The following is a 17,205-nucleotide window of genomic DNA, read 5'->3' on the forward strand; positions in this document are numbered from 1 at the left end:
CGGACCCCGTAAGGGGGGGTGATTGTGACAGTCAGTAGTCTTGTGATCAGTAAGGGGAAATACCTGGTAAGCTGTGCAATCCCACATCGCTTGGGGAAGGTCAAGTGGGATGATTCTGAGACTGTGTAGGTATGAGACTACACATTTGAAGAGAGATTAAATGGATTGATTGGTACTACCTATATCAACAAGGTGTATCTTGTTTTTCGGTAGCCCATCTCGAAAGAACTCCACAGTTAAGCGTGCTTGACTTGGGGCAATTTCAAGATGGGTGACCTCCTGGGAAGTTTTCCCAGGAACCGTGTGAGTGAGGACAAAGCACGCTGGAAACACTCGTGTTGGTCTGTAGGGTCCGTCGCCATTCCATGAAGCAGCCACAGTGACGTACTCGTGTATAAGAGTCATGATCTTGTGGGTGTAAGGGCCCAATGGAGCCTTGAAGCGCGGATGTTACATATATGACCCGATCCAATTGGATATTAAAATAACATCCAATCTGAGCCGATCATGATTAAATATCCAATGTTTGGCGGTAGATTATAATTGGATCGATCGATTGTCATTGGATTAGATCAATTTATGTACACACCTAGCTAGTAGTAGTAATTAGATGTAATTAAATGGTTGTTTAGGATTTTTAGCCCCGAATTATAGCATATGTACTATTGTCACTACTACAAAAAGTATAATTCACGTCGGTTTTTAAGTGTCACTTAAAGAATTTACGTCGGTTTATAAAACCGACGTATATACCGTAGTCGCAAATAGTTTTTATTAGCGTCATTTTCAAAACGACGCAAAAAACAATTTTCGACATTTATAAACCGACGCTAAATACTTACTTTTCTATTTTATTTTATGTGTCGATTAAAAAATGACGCTAAATGTTTCATGGCATTTTAAAACTGTCACAAAAAACTTATTATGTCGGTTCAAAAATGTCATATCAATTGTCAAAATACTTTTTTTTTTTACCTATTGCGTCATTTATAAAATGAAGCACAAGTGTAGGTAAGGAAAAATTGTAAATTTTCATGCAATTTTTCCCACTTGCATTATCAAATTTTAGAATAATTCTATATAATAGTAAATACATAATACAAAAAAAAGTTATAATAACATTTTTAAAACTTATATAAAATTAGTAATCGACTCTTTTAACTAATCACATAATACCAAAATTGTGTTAGTATACAAAATATTCCTTTTGTCATTTTCTTGTTAAGTACACTGAGTTGAGTCTCCACTCTGAAATTTCAGCTACAAATAGTAGGAAATCCCAAGATCACCAAGCATATGTAGCTTGAATCCAAGAGCGCGTCAAACACAGTGCAGGATGCAGTGTCAAAGTTGAAGAGCCATTAACTTGTATCGGCTGGGAACAGCTAGAGATTTCAAGAATAGCTCCAGTCATTATTAATGGCCATTTCCAGTGATTTCCTTCGAATTCTCCTCTTTTCTTTGTAGACAGTCCAACTTCAATCGATCTATCTCTTCTCTTCACATATATACAAAACATAACACAGAGAAAAAAATGAATGGCATACCTGTGGATTCAATGAATACTATCTCTTCTTTGAATAAATACTTAATGATAATCATAAGCTTATTATCTTAATAAACAATGAATGGCATACCTGGGGATTCAGAACATCCATCCGATTGATAATTTCATCCCAGCACAAAAAAAAAAACAAGTAGACAGTAAACATTAGTCATCACATTAATTAATATATATATAATACATTGAACAGCTTATAACATCGTAATATTTTTCTTAAAGCTGGATAAATTATACAAATGCATTCAAATCAAATCTCATTAATTAAAAAAACAAAAAACTTATTTTTGTATTATTATTATTTAGGAATTTACTCATTGATAATCTCTGGCTATATAAGGCAATGCACCAAATTACGAATATACAAGCTCTAAACAACTATATATAGGTGGTACTAGCTAGAATTCTAATAATAAAGTCTCACCACATTACATGAGAGCCCTTTTCATAAATATAATGAAGAGCACCAGTGGTTCTTTGTTTTTGATAGCCTATATTTTCTTAGTCTTCCTCTATAGGCAGGAGTGAAGTAAGTACTAAGTACTAATGAATTCTAAGCAAATATAAATATATCTAAGAATTGATCATGTATTTCATAATAAGACTATAATCTTTTAATAGTTTGTTGTGTTCATGTGTGTATAGGTTCACATAGTTTACATGGGTGAAAAATAACACCATGATCCTGAGCACGTAACCAATATGCACCATGAACGTATATGTATTTCATCAAGAATTTAATTAAAAGAAGGAAACTACTACAACATCAACAAACAATAATAACAATAATATCAGAAAATTAAAAAAGAGTAATGGAATGGATTACTAAATACTAGTTTTGATTGTGTTCCAAAAAAAGAGTAATGAGAAAAAAAAATAGGAAGAATAAAGTAATTATCGGCTAATGGCTATGGTATCAATTTTTCTAACTTAAAATTTGCAATTATTGAAATACGTTTCTCCACTTAAAATTCTATTAGTCTTGAAAAAGCAAAACTTAAGGTAAATACAAAAAGCAAAAGAACAAAAGTTGAAAGAAAGAAAAGAACCGAATAGTTGAAAGAAAATAATGAGGAAGCGTAATTATGTGTGTAATTAGTAGGCTTTTAGTATTTCTTCGATGTGGTCTACTCTATATCTTAAGATCAGCTAAGTGAAAAACTACTCCGTGAAAAAAATATGTAGTTATAGATTCAGATTAATGCAGTAGCTATATAGCTAGCTTATATTATTTATGCATCAAATATAAACAAGTGAAAAACTACCAAATAGGCCAACAATGTATTAACTAATATGGGACCAATTGTCCCCAAAAAATATGCAAATATATGGTAATTACAAGTGAAAAACTACCAAATAGGACAGCAATGTATAAACTATTCAAATTTCAAACACTAGTATAATTTTGTTTACCTTAAATCTTAGTAATATCAAAAGACAAACCTGAGAAATGTAGTATATTAGACTAAGAAATTATGAATTCAAACCTTATTTTCACTTGACAATTCGACGAATCTTTTACGCTCTGAGCAAGCTCCAACTGTTCATTCACATCAAACACACAACGATACAAGAACTACAATCAGATCAAAGGGATGAGAACAATACTTGCAATGATAAATAAATCTTATGCAAAAGCAGTTTACCTCAAACATTGAATGCACACCAAAACAAATGACTAAATTAAAAATTAAGCACATATCAAGAGAAATGCATGCATGGCTTATACAAAATCAGAGGTAGCATATCACAGTAGAATGAAACGTATATAATAACCAACTCAAAATTTATATTCGATATATATGGCTAATTGAGTAATTTTTCAACAATAATTAAAATCTCTGGTTTTACAAGAAATTGAAAAGCGACATAATGGGGGACTAACCTAAAATCAAAAGAAAGAAAAAAAAAATGAAATAATGATCTTTTGTGAAGGACCAGCACTCATGATCTACCAAATAATGATCCTCAATCAACATGAATATCAATAAGAAAAAGGGACCAAGGCTATTAAAAAATTCTTCAATACTTTATCAAATCGAAATTTCAAAATAGCGGAGAATAAATAGAGTAATGAGTAAACATTGAATTCCATAGAGTACTAAACTGAATCTATGGTCCGCCTGTGCCATCGACGACAAGAAATGGGCGTCAGAGATGGGTTGGAGATGGCAGAGAAGGAGAGAGGGAGAGCTTCAGGGTTTGGGAATGTTCTATAAATCTCTAAAATACTTTTTCTGCCCTATGGTTTTGGGAACTCTACAACTTAAAACATTTAACTGCAACAACAAACCCTTTTTAACTGAATTCATAAATAAGGCCCTAATAGTTTCTCAAGTCATAATGGAACATCAGCAAATAAATTTAAATTTAAGGTGATGGTCGAATTCAAATAGCTCACCACTATATACTACCTCTGTAGTTCCAAAACTAATATTTCCAGGATGTTTAATCTCAATGTTCTTATTATTGCCTGCAAGTTAGAAAATAAATTAATGCTATTATCAACACAAGCCAAACTACATAGGAAAAGTACGAATAAACAAGCGTAATATAACCTGAATCATTAAATAGACCTAAATTTAATTTCTCTAACTAGTATTTTCTTGATTATACAATGAGCTCATCTTATGTAAACATACAAACAACACAAACTTGAGAGAATATCTAATCGATATTACCCTGAGATTGAAGTACCCTTTCAAAACTCACGAATGTAATAGAGCCATCCATAAAGAAAGAGCTATTGTCAGACATAATCAAATCATCCAAAATTCTAACTTGTGCACTCCACTAAGAGGGCCTTCACCAATGAAGCAAATGAAATTCCTACTTCTAAGGTTTCGAAAAGGAAAAAAAATCTCATAAATGAACCCAAACAAATTATAGAAGTAACTAAGAGGAAGGAACCTTAATACCTGTGACATGGTCCTCTGTGAAGGCTACTCCAGCGGCGGCGGCAGACCAAGAAGCAAGGGACACAAAATGCGAGTTGGTTCGAGAGACGGAGTATGCGTTTAGGGTATATCGACAAAATAGCGAGAGAAAAATGTGAGGGAGGGAGAATCACGAGTGAGAGGAAACCAACTTTTAGGGATTACAGTTTTTGAAGTGGATGAGATGGGGTGTAGTTGAATCCACTCGAGCCCTTTGGTTCTCTTCGACTGGGCGCAGTATCAAAGAGGTCAGAGGAGCCGCCTGTTTCGCCAGAGCAAATTTGAAGAGAGTTAGGTTGTGAACAGTAGGCATCTGATTAGGTTTTAAGGATTTTACATTTTATTACGTCGGTTGCTGTCTCTTCTATTTCATTTTGTGTCGTTTTTAAAACCTAGCTAACACAATAGTCGAGTGTTAATAACAGACGTAAAATGAAAAGTAATTTTAAAATTTGTTGCTTTATTCTCGTCAGTTAATTTTTTACCGTCATTTTTTAAAAGACGCAAATAACATATTATTAGTGTCATTTTTAAAAAGACGGGTCAGTTATTTAGGTACTATTCACGTCGGTCAACGCTATGAACAGTAGCGTTGACCGACGTGAATAGTGTAATTTGTAGTAGTGTGTGCTCCCTGAATTTTTTAGCTCGTTACAAATGGTTAGTGAACTATTTACAATATTATAAATTAGTTTTTTTGTCAAATTTTATCACACGTGACAAAAAAAAAATGATGACATGATTACTTAATCAATTGTCACATCAGCACCACGTATATAATTTAGCACTAAAAAAATAAAAAATATACATTTTTAAAAAACCATTAAAATACATCATCAAAATCTAACTTTTTATATTTTACCTCGCATATTTACATTAAACCATACATATGGTGATCTTGAGGATGTGATACGATATTAATCTATTAATTTTTATTATGTTGCGTACTTAATTTAGTACCATAAAACCAATGAAATCTCATTTTAATCCACTTCATTTATCTTCCCTTTATCTTTTAAGATAGTTTTGCTCAAATTGTTTGTTTTAGGTCAGATGGCTTTATTATACGGTCTTAAGTTATTTTTGTGGTAATTTAGTTTTATATAAGTTACTTTGTTTGTAATGACTCATAATTTAATTTTATATATTTTTTGGTCAAATAATTAGCTTGTTGGCTAAAAGTCCATTTTCTACGATGCTTGTCGTATTTTGATTCAGATCAATTTGTCATTGGATATGCTAGATCAATTCAATCAGGTAGCATTCTACAAAATTTAATTATTGGATATGCTCTAAATATTTAAGTTTAACACTCGGTTGCAGATAAATATTTAAATTAATTTTTGACGGTAATAATGATAAAATTATATTTTTAAAACTTCGATAAATATTTAGTCGTTAAGTATCAAGTCAATGTCTACATGACAATTCTTGATTGATCTGTATCATTAAAATTTTATTTTTATTTAAAAATTAATTTAAATATACCAATAATAAAATAACACACAGATAATAACTTTACACTTAATGATTAAGTAAGTTTTACGAATAAAACTTAAATATTATTAATTATTACTGTCTAAAATTAAACTTAAATATTTATCAATACACTTAAAAATCAAACTTAACTATTTACCCCATAAATTACTCAAACAAATAACTAGGAAGTGTGGTAGCATAAAAGGAATTCACATATCACGTGACATGTGCAATGAATAATAAATAGGAAGATTGTAATGTTTTGGAAATAAATAAATTCAATTAAATCTCACAATATATTTATTTACAAGAGAAGTGAGAAAGAGAAACATCATATCTTTTGTCGGCAATTTAAGGAAGCCACCAATACATTTGGCATTATTCTATGTCTTGTGTATGGAAAAACACTTAAAAAAAAGACACTAAAAAACAAGGTGTGGCCTTTCTCTTCTCTCCAATTTTTGCTCATATTTAATTTTAGGCTAATTAGTAATTTTTCCTCCTGAACTTTAACATGTACCAAATCGTGTCCCTGAACTTTTTTGACCGTTAAAAATTTCCACCGAACTATTGAGATTGTTAAATTTAAGGATTTTTATCTAATTTCATTCAATTTTACTGTTTCAGTAATTGTTTATGTACTAAATTGTAACGTCCCCGCTTCAAGCCTCCATTGGGCCCTTACACCCACGGACTAATGGCTCTTATACACGAGTACATCACTCTGGCTGCTTCATGGATTGATGACTGACCCTACAGACCAACACGAGTGTTTCCAGCGTGCTTTGTCCTCACTCACACGCATCCTGGGAAAACTTCCCAGGAGGTCACCCATCCTTGAAATTACTCCAAGCCAAGCACGCTTAACTGTGGAGTTCTTTCGAGATGGGCTACCGAAAAACAAGATGCACCTTGTTGATATAGCTAGTACCAATCAATCCATTTAAGCCCTCTTTAACTGTGTAGTCCCATACCTACACAGTCTCAGAATCATCCCACTTGACCTTCCCCAGGCGGTGTGAGATTGCACAGCTTACCCGGTATTTCCCCTTACGGATCACGGGACTACTGACTGTCACAATCACCCCCCCTTACGGGGTCCGACGTCCTCGTCGACCACACTTCCGGCTGGGTCAAGGCTCTGATACCATTTTGTAACGTCCCCGCTTCAAGCCTCCATTGGGCCCTTACACCCACGGACTAATGGCTCTTATACACGAGTACATCACTCTGGCTGCTTCATGGATTGATGACTGACCCTACAGACCAACACGAGTGTTTCCAGCGTGCTTTGTCCTCACTCACACGCATCCTGGGAAAACTTCCCAGGAGGTCACCCATCCTTGAAATTACTCCAAGCCAAGCACGCTTAACTGTGGAGTTCTTTCGAGATGGGCTACCGAAAAACAAGATGCACCTTGTTGATATAGCTAGTACCAATCAATCCATTTAAGCCCTCTTTAACTGTGTAGTCCCATACCTACACAGTCTCAGAATCATCCCACTTGACCTTCCCCAGGCGGTGTGAGATTGCACAGCTTACCCGGTATTTCCCCTTACGGATCACGGGACTACTGACTGTCACATAAATCATACTCCCAAGACTTTAATATCTACCAAATCATGCCCCTCAAACTTTGATATGTACTAAATCATACCCCTTGAACTTTCATCCATGTTAGAATTTTTTTACTAAAATTAGACAAAAGTCCTTAAATTTAACAATCTAAATAGTTCAGGAGGAATTTTTAACGGCCACAAAAATTTAAGGGGCAAAATTTGGTACATATCAAAATTCGGGGAAAAAATTACTAATTGGCCTTAATTTTAAATCACCCATATTTTCATAAAGACATAACTGTTATTAGATTTCTTTAATCCTTATGGACGTGTTCGACATTAACATAACTTAGTAAATAAACAATAATTGATTTGTTAGTGGTGTCGTTGTGTCCTATTAACTTACTATTGACCGGTTTTTGCTTTCAAGAAAAATTATTTAATTAAAATGTTTCTTTTTTTTTTTGTTGGGAAAATAGAAAAATTATGACAGTTGGAGTTGGAGCTTGGAACACAGAGAAATAGACATTTAATACTATTATTATTAATATGTTTTTAGTCAATTGACATAATATTGTAGCCGTCCATTTTTAATGGGGTGTGAATTGAATTCTCAATATGTACATTTACCAATAATCCAACCAAAGGATCTCTCAAAAAAAAAAAAAAAAAAAAAAAAATTAATCCAACCAAAGAAATTAAAAATGATCGAGTTCCCTATAAGTGGCATGCGTTCCCCGATATTATTTTACACCGAACACATGAAGGAGAAGTAATCAACTAATCATAAGACCATCTCAAAATCAAAAATAAAAAAATTGTGTTAAATTTAGCATAAAAAATAAATTTGTGTTATATTTGGTTCACTATTTACAATTGTCTACAAAGTGTAAAATAAAAAAATAAAAAAATTAATTATATTAATAATCATTTCATATTTTATGAAGAATATACAAAAATTATTATTTTTTATTCTTTAAATAATGGCAATATAATAAATAAAGAATATAAAGTTTAGTAAAAATTAATGAATTATAATAATTAGTGGTATTATCGTAAATAAAAAAGTAACATTTATCGTGTACTAAATTTAACAAAATGCTATATCTTGTGCCAAATTTAATATACTTTTTAGAACATCATTAGAGCATAATTTTTCTTAGAGCATCTCTAATGGAGTACTAAAAATGTAGTGCATGGTTATATATAGCACACTTAACAAAAATTATTGCTTCAATAGTATTTTTAAAAGTGTGCTAAATTTGGCACATGCTAAAAATTGTGTCAAATTTGGCACAAGATATGGTATTGTATCAAGTTTGGCCCGCAATAAATGCTATTTTTTTATTTACTATAATGCCACAAATTATTATGATTCATTGACTTATCTAGATCCGATCTAATTATATATTAGATGTTGAATTTTACTATCCGATCAAATTCAATTAATTTCAGTCATCTAATCGATCAATCATCCATTGAATGTTGGATTTGATCGATTCTATCTACTAGATGTTTTTCATATATATATTTAGAGAAATGTTAAAGGGCACCAGTGGTGCCTAGCACCCTCCTATGTGTCAGTATTGCTATTGGTCCAACTAAATATCGGGTCCCACATAATTTAATATAATAATTTTTATGGAGTATCGCTAACCAATCGCAACGTGACATGTCGAGGATGTGCTAGGCACCACTGGTGCCTAATAGCAATGCTCATATATTTATTCGTTTAATTTGAGTTTATTTAATATTTTAGACCTAGTATTTGTTGGATCCATCCAATATTTTAAGTCCATTATTTATTTGATTCGATTGGATCCAAAAAAAAAAAAAAAGTAAAAATTTAATGTTAATTTTTATATATACATATATATTTTCTATATAACAATATAAAAAATGCTACTCCAATAATGTTCTAAAAAATGTGCCAAATTTAGCACAAGATATAGTATTGTGCCAAATTTGGCCTACAATAAATTTTACTTTTTTTATTTATTATAGGGCCACTAATTATTATGATTCATTGATTTTTACATAACTTTATCTTATTTATTTACTATATTACCATTATTTAAGCAATAAAAAAAATAAAAATGATGATGTTTGTACATTTTTAATACAATATTAATGATGATCAATATAATTATATTTTTTTTACATCAGAAGTATAATTATAAATAGTAGGCTAAATATAACACATATTCAATTTTTGTACCAAATTTAGTACAAATTTTACATTTTTCATTGAAGATTGTCTAAACACTCCTATGATTTTTTTTTTTTTTACGTAATGGATAACATGTACCGATATATCCATTTTTAGAGGAGACCATAAAATTTTTCCAATATTTATAATTAATTTCCCTCATTTAAATATATTTACTACAAAAAAAAAAATGAAAAAAAAGCTTGTGTTTTGTTTTTTTATTATTGGTACACTTGTATGACGTGGAGGAATTTCCAAACAACACGGACAAAAGAATTGGGCCAGGCGAGGCGAGCCCAAACTAAAATCTGGTTATTGAGCCCACAATGATAATGGGGTGTAGTACTCTGTATTTTCCACCACTAACTGAAGACACGTCAGCAGCGCAAGTTAATATATTACATAAGAAAGTGGATAAAGAGAGTAACCGGATGTGGGGACCACATGGAGCGTCTTCCGTCCTTTCTAACTGCACCGTCAAATCATGCACCTAATTGCCACGTGAATTTTCTTTATAATTAATTTCACTTCTCTTCATTTTACTATTATTTATTTTATTAATTGAAAATATATTCACAATTTCATAGTCAATAGCTATCTATCTATCTATATTGTCAAAAATTAAATAAAATAAGATCTTATCTTATGTTTAAATTTATATACCAAAAAAGTCACATATTATTAGCTCTTTCTTGATGTTGAATGATAGGTTTCAAATGTTCAAAAAAGAATGACAGTTTTCTTCGAACAATATTTTGTGCTATATAGTCAAATTTCACTGCCAAAAAAAGAATGAAAAATCTAATCAAAATTCATGCATTTTGTTTCACCTTATTATATAAGTAATTGAGTATATTTTATTATATAGATTTAAGAGAAAATAAGGTAAAAAATTATGGGAAAGAAAAATAAATTATTGAAGACATAATAACTTTGTTTTCTCAAATACATTTATTATTATTATTTTTGTCAGATCAAATACATTTATTATTAATGAATCTTTCATTAGTTTTTTTTGTAGAAAAAGGTTTGTACATTAGAAATCTTTAAAGAGAAAAAAAAGAGGTTAATGTATAGGAGAGTAGGGGTATTAATTATGAGCTACACAAACTATTTATTTTTTTTTTAAAAAATAATTTATACATTAAATATTATTCCTATCATTAAAAAATGGACTTGATTTGCATCGACCAGATAGGACACATTAAAAAATGTAATTATTTGTTTAAGAAATATTAAAGAAATTAACACCTATGTCACCTAATACATTTTTTAATATAAAAATATGGCAAGCAAAAAATTCTTGGACTTTATTTAAATCTAGGTGACATATAAAAATATAAATACTTATAAATCTACTCCCTTCTGGCTTTCCTAATTATATATTTATTTTCACATACAACTAATAAATCTTATATTTTATATACATATGACTAAATAATTAATTTTTTTTTATATAATACACCAAAAATTAGAAAAAAATTTATTGTCACGCAGAAACAAACACACTAATTATAGTTGGGGAGCCTATAGCCCCAGTAAAAAAATTAGTGAAAATGATTTAAATATCTTCCATTTAATTAAATAATTATACAACAAAATAGTAAAAAGCCACCATAAAATGATCATAGTTTTTATGTAATGTAAATATAAATAATTTTATAACAATTAAGCCGCGCAGGTAAAAAAATTCTATATCCGTCAAGATTGAACTTTTAAATTTACAAAAATACAGACTTGACTTTAGTAGATTGTTCGATATTCTCTTTTGATTATTTTATAGTATTTATATATAATTGTCTTGAAGTTGATTTTCTCATTATTTTTGGTTGTTTTCTAATTATTTTTCTAAAATTTCTTGTTATATTTTCGTAATTTTAAAACTTTAAATTTATATTTTTATAACTAAAAATTTTAAGTTATAAAATTGTAAAAAATCCCTATAATTTATTTATTTTTTTTGCTCTCTAAGACAAAATTTAAGTGCCCTAGTCTAAACCATAGTGTAAAATTATTACTATTAAATTTGATAGAAAATAATTATTTAGAAAAAAAAAAGATAATATATATAAGAGGAGAGTGATGGGTCCCTCACTCTGTCAAAGCCATGGCCATCGACTTCAATGTTTTTATTTTTTTTCCTATGCTTTGGGATATACGAAATTTCGTGTCTAAAATAAAAACAAAAATAATTTTACACTAAAAAATAAATTAAAATTAATTAATTATAATTATTAATTATTAATAATAAAAAAAAAGAAAGAGTGGAGTAACGAAATGGAGGAGAGGTGTGTGTAGCCCTTTTTAATGGTCTATTGTTGAGACTAGCACACATCTCAACAAGCCCAGTACTACCAGAGAAGCAAGAAAGAAGAAGAAGAAGAAGAAAAGAAGAATGAGATTATAAATACTCACTCACCAAATACGCCTTCTCCTTCCTCTCTAACGGCTATTTTTTTATCTTCTTAAGGAAAGAGGAGACCTTCAACTGTAAGAAGATTGACTTGACTCACTTCTCTTTCTTGGATTCACCCAATGGACTGCGATAACGACAAGTAAAATCCCTTTTCTTCTTTTTTGGTTTTTCATATCTATGATCGGTTTTCGTATCTGGGTTTTGCTCAGAAATGGTTTTTTTTTTTTATTATTTATTATTGTTATTGGTTGTTGTGGTTTACTGTCTGTACTTGATTCTTTGTGGTTTGTGTATCTTTGGTTTTGGTTTGTATTTTGAGTTTTTTTTAGTTAAATGTGTGAAGATGGTTTGGAGTGTTTGGACTTATTCTGCAGATTTATGGAGAATGAGTGTGAATGAATGGGTTATGTATGGATTATGATTACCCTTTTAATAAGCAATTTTTTGTAGCATTGCCCTTTTAATTTTTTAATTTTTCTTCTTCATTTTGGAAATGTCAGTACTGGATCCAATTTTCCACTGCTAATTTTTTTATCTTTTTTGTTATATATCTAATTTCTTATTTATTTGTGTGCTTTAATTACCTGAGAATGAGATGACTGGTTCTTCACCACTGAATAGTTATCTATTTTGGTGATGGTTTTCATTGTTTTTGCTTATTGAGTTTGATGTTGAATTTAAGCCTTTTTCATTTTGTAAGATTCACCAGGTGAAGACATATATATCAGAAAGAAATGCAGTAGCAGTAGCTGCAACTTACGATTCAATGAGCTATATTTGTAGTTTAGGTTCTGAGTTTTGTGTTATGCTCTTTGTCTTGTCCTTTTTAATTGGCTATGGCTTTCATTTATTTTGTTTTTCTACTTGTTTTCTTTATTAAATTGTTTGTTATCTCATGTTATGATCTAAATTGGGCAGAAGTGAGCAATGGGGTTGGGAAAAGGATATTCATTTCCAAAAGGATCCAAATTACGGTATGTTCAACAATGTGGCTTGAAAACTTACTAAATGTCAACATACTTTGGAAGATATCGGATTTTGTGTTTGACTATTTTATGGTGTGTGACTGATGAACAGTCATGTCTGAAGGCCTTTGGAATGGAGTGGCTCAAAATGGAGAAGATATTTCTTATATGTTTGATGAGGAAGCAACCCCAGTTAAGGCCTGTATGGATTTGGAATACCACGGTGACCACAACGGTAAATATCTATTCTTCTTGGTTTTCTTCCACAATGTGTATTGACATTTAATTGCAACTAAATGCCCCTATGTATGCTCTTTTAATGTTGGTAAGTGCATGTCAGATAACTTGAACAAAGAAGTTGAAAAGGAGTCATTTTCACAAATGAAGAGGCGCCGGATGCTACAATTTACCAACGAAGACATGGATAATTCCCTTCTCTGTGATGAGATTTCATCGGTCTTCCTTAACTCAAATGTTTGTTGACATTATCCCTCTGCTATGGATTGCTATTTTGAAAGCATTTTGAGTTACTACACCGAGCCATTTTTGATCTTGAACATATAAATTGAATAAAATATAATGCTCTCTTCATTTGTATTGAAATAGTTTTCATCTCAGACTGAAGTCGGTGTTACCACTTGTGATTTACAGTTTTCTTACGTGCTTATTTGTGGTGTATGATGCCCTAGTGTTTCTAAAATGTTAAACAAGTCAAGTTTCAAGATTTTCGTGGAAATTATGCCTTCTATTTGTTTAAAGAGATTTTTTAGGACACAAACTGCATGTTTTTGGTTCCTCCTATAAGTTTGTCTCATCTTTTTCTGCTCTTTAGGAAATTGATTCCCTCGAGGAGGCTCTACCCTCTGTTTCCGATTGGATGTCTGGATTCACAGGTTTTTTTTCTTTTCTTTCTGAATGCTATTCCGATATAATATGTACAAATTGTTTATATTAGATTTTCAACATCTAGTGTAACTTATTTCAGAAGAGACATCTGCGTCTGCCTCTGGATATGAAACACTGGATCATTCGTCGGATGAATGGATTACAGACTGCCTTAATGATAGTTCGATGCATTTGAGCTCCGATACTTTGTATGCTTCTTTCTTTGGATCTTGTTTGGATGTTTTTCCTTTCCTTGGCCTAAATCTTGTATGCATGGTTTGATAAAACTACTTCTAACTATAATGATGGCTGTGTTATGTGAAATTCAGGAATACTTCTGGCACATCTGATTTTCAAATTAATGTCTCAGGTACATGACACTTTGTCTTCTCTTTCAACTTGTACCTAAATTCCTTTACTATTCTTTTCCAGTCTGCATTTATCTCGTCGATGGCTCTCATGTGTACTTGGTTTTGATGTTGCAGAGTTTTGTGAGACTGCACCAGAGTATGAAAATAACTTGCCTCAACAGCCTGTTTCTACTCCACAGAAGATAGTTATCAAAGGTATGTCCTTGTTCTTGATATTTCTCTTGTTGTCTTATTTTTCTGTAACGAAAATCTGTTTGCACACCGCCTAGGAAGTATTGGTCATGAAAGAAATTCATAATGTCATTGTCAATAGATTTATGTTCTTGATTGTTGCAAATAGAAGGAACTAATATTTAGATGGTTTGTTTTCGTGTGCCTTAGGTAGAAAGTCTTTCATCCGAACTCCAACTAAGCTGGCTACTTCAGTGGCATACCCGTTTGCCTTCATTAAACCCTCAGGTGCCCATGGAGATGTAACTCTGAAGGATATAAACCAGAGAATCCGAACTCCACCACCTTTAAAGTCAAAGAAAACGTACGAAGATCCAACCATTCCTTACCCCACTTCAGCCTTTTCCGGTAAGCCTGTTGTTGGAAAGACTAAGATTCGTACCGAAGGAGGAAGAGGTAGCATCACAATTATGAGAACAAAAGGCTAAGCAGAGGTAGATAAATGTTCTTTAACTTTCTTTTTTGCGGCAACCTTTGCCTTACCCCTCCACTAAAATTATTGGGGTTGAGTTTTTATTCCAGGGCAGTCAGGTATAGGAGTTTTCTAGTGCAATTTTTTGTTGGAGTTGGTTTTGCAAATGCGTAAACGACCGACTCCGTTTATGCAACTAAGTGATGTATTAGGTGTCTTAAGTAGCTGTTATTATTTTTTACATGTTATGACTCTTGAGTAAGTATGAATCTCTATGCCTAGTAGATCCTATTTACTCTGTTTTGTAAAAAGAACATTGATACCGTGCGCGCTCTCCCGGCCGCGGCCGGGCCCTTAATTCCTAAATATAATCCTTATGTATTGGAGTTATTATATGTATATGAAAAGTTGTACTTGAGAGATGAGATGGAAGAAAATGCAACATAGACATGAGTTAATTGTTTACATGCATGTTTTGGTAATACTTTTACTTATTGTTTGGTATGTTATGATATGCACTTTAGTGCAATATTTAGGGGACTGATACTGTCTGGTAATTTGTGCAAAATTTCAACATTTTATTACAACTTTTTTCTCAACTTCTGCGTTCCGAAAGATATGCCGAAATATTTCTTTTATTGTCGTGGTCGTTATAGTTATGTTACCCCTTTAAACCTTTTTAAAATTCTGAATAATTTACAATATCAATTTCTGATATTTCAAATTTAAACTTGTTTTCGACACTCACAATGTTGTAACCTATAACGAAAATTGCTATAGAAAAAAAATATAATAAATTCCACATGTATTTTGGGTTTTGAATGTTGTAATAGAAGATTGTAAAAGTACATGATTTATTTTTCATTCACACAATAAAATAGTGCAAAATTTATAAGGTGTAGTCACATCTTATTTTCATCTGAGCTAAAAGTTATTACCTTAAGAACCCATACCATTGATGTTGAGAGAACAATGAAATTGATTATAGAAGTGTAGAAGAAGCAAACTAAGTATGAATGATATGATACCCTTTTTTAGTTGTTGATTTTTTTCTTCTTTATAACAAAGAAAAAGGTCAATAGTGAGTGAATAGGAATAGGATGATACTATACTTTTTTTTTGTTGGTATACATACCGACAGAATGCATTGGAGACCTTGGTGTGGTCTTAGTAGTCCTACCTAGTCCTAGGGAATGCTAACAAAATTTCAGGGCATGCTTGATTTTGTGGCAGCCTTTAAAATTAAAGCAAAAGATTTTGTGGTATCTAGTCTTCTTCACATGCCCTATTATCCTACTTTCAATGCTTATTAGTATTTTTATTTTCTACTCCTCATAATTTACACTTTTTTCTTAAGGAAAAATAAGTTGTTAAAAGAGTTGTACTAGTGGGAAAAAAGTGACAAAGAAGATGAAATAAGTGGTAGTTTTTTTTTTTATTACTAAATGATCACATGGAGATTTTTTCCTCGCTCTTTTAGTAATTTTGATAATCTCGGAGATTACTTGTCACCTATAAGGAATTTTTTGTTTTCCATATTAATAATTTTGGAGTTGGAAAATACTCATATTGATTTGTTAAAATTATGCAAAATAGTGGGGTGTACTTTTTTTTTAGGATAAATACTTATTCATTTACAATAATAGAATATATAGGTGGAGGAATAGACTCTAACTAATACAAGCTTCGTCCAACTCTAAAAGCATATCTAGCCAAGTCGTGAGCAACAATATTATTTCACGAAAGGTGAAATATATAATTATAATTTTGGGGTGCTATATAATTTTGTGGAGTGTAAATATTAGGTGTGTACATCAAACCGCTCAAACCGCCCGCACCGTAAAAACAATGCGGTTTGAAATTCTTTGCGTTGCGGTTTGAATTTTTCCCAAACCGCGCGGTACAGTGCAATTTGTGGTTTTGAATTATTAAACCGCGATTCAAACCGCACCGCACCGCATGTTTTAAAATTTTAATTTTTATATTTATTTAATTAAGCCCATACATATGAGCCCAACCCAAGCCTATAAATCTTAGGGCAAAATCCATAACTCTTCACAAACTCTCTCTTCTTAGCAACAAACCTAAGCCCATACATGTGTATTGAAATTTGGAGTTAGAAGTCTGTTTTATTTTTAATCTATTGCTGAAAGTATGTTAGTTGTACATTTATATTGTTG

The 17,205-nt window shown here is 31.4% G+C and overlaps 1 protein-coding gene and 1 long non-coding RNA gene across 3 annotated transcripts; one reads left to right on the forward strand and one right to left on the reverse strand.

Moving 5' to 3' along the window:
• Positions 1–1,131: 1,131 nt before the first annotated feature.
• Positions 1,132–4,879, reverse strand: LOC133037411 (uncharacterized). 2 transcript variants are annotated; one of them, XR_009687527.1, is made up of 4 exons: positions 4,480–4,872; positions 3,963–4,034; positions 3,049–3,101; positions 1,132–1,498 (listed from the first exon to the last, which is right to left on the reverse strand). It is a non-coding gene; the product is annotated as an uncharacterized LOC133037411 (long non-coding RNA). The 2 variants fall into 2 exon arrangements; XR_009687528.1 differs by lacking the exon at positions 1,132–1,498 and adding an exon at positions 1,509–2,073 and having other exon boundaries at positions 4,480–4,879.
• Positions 4,880–12,003: 7,124 nt separating this feature from the next.
• On the forward strand, positions 12,004–15,490 carry LOC115715160 (protein XRI1). The gene is made up of 9 exons (XM_030643981.2): positions 12,004–12,300; positions 13,080–13,135; positions 13,239–13,361; positions 13,467–13,600; positions 13,959–14,019; positions 14,112–14,220; positions 14,341–14,381; positions 14,497–14,577; positions 14,764–15,490. The coding sequence occupies exons 1-9, from the start codon at positions 12,281–12,283 to the stop codon at positions 15,039–15,041; spliced, it is 903 nt and encodes a 300-aa protein (XP_030499841.2). The 5' UTR covers positions 12,004–12,280; the 3' UTR covers positions 15,042–15,490.
• The last annotated feature ends 1,715 nt before the right edge of the window (positions 15,491–17,205 follow it).

The sequence above is a fragment of the Cannabis sativa genome, chromosome 4 (genome assembly GCF_029168945.1).
Source record: "Cannabis sativa cultivar Pink pepper isolate KNU-18-1 chromosome 4, ASM2916894v1, whole genome shotgun sequence".
Classification (NCBI taxonomy): Eukaryota; Viridiplantae; Streptophyta; class Magnoliopsida; order Rosales; family Cannabaceae; genus Cannabis; species Cannabis sativa.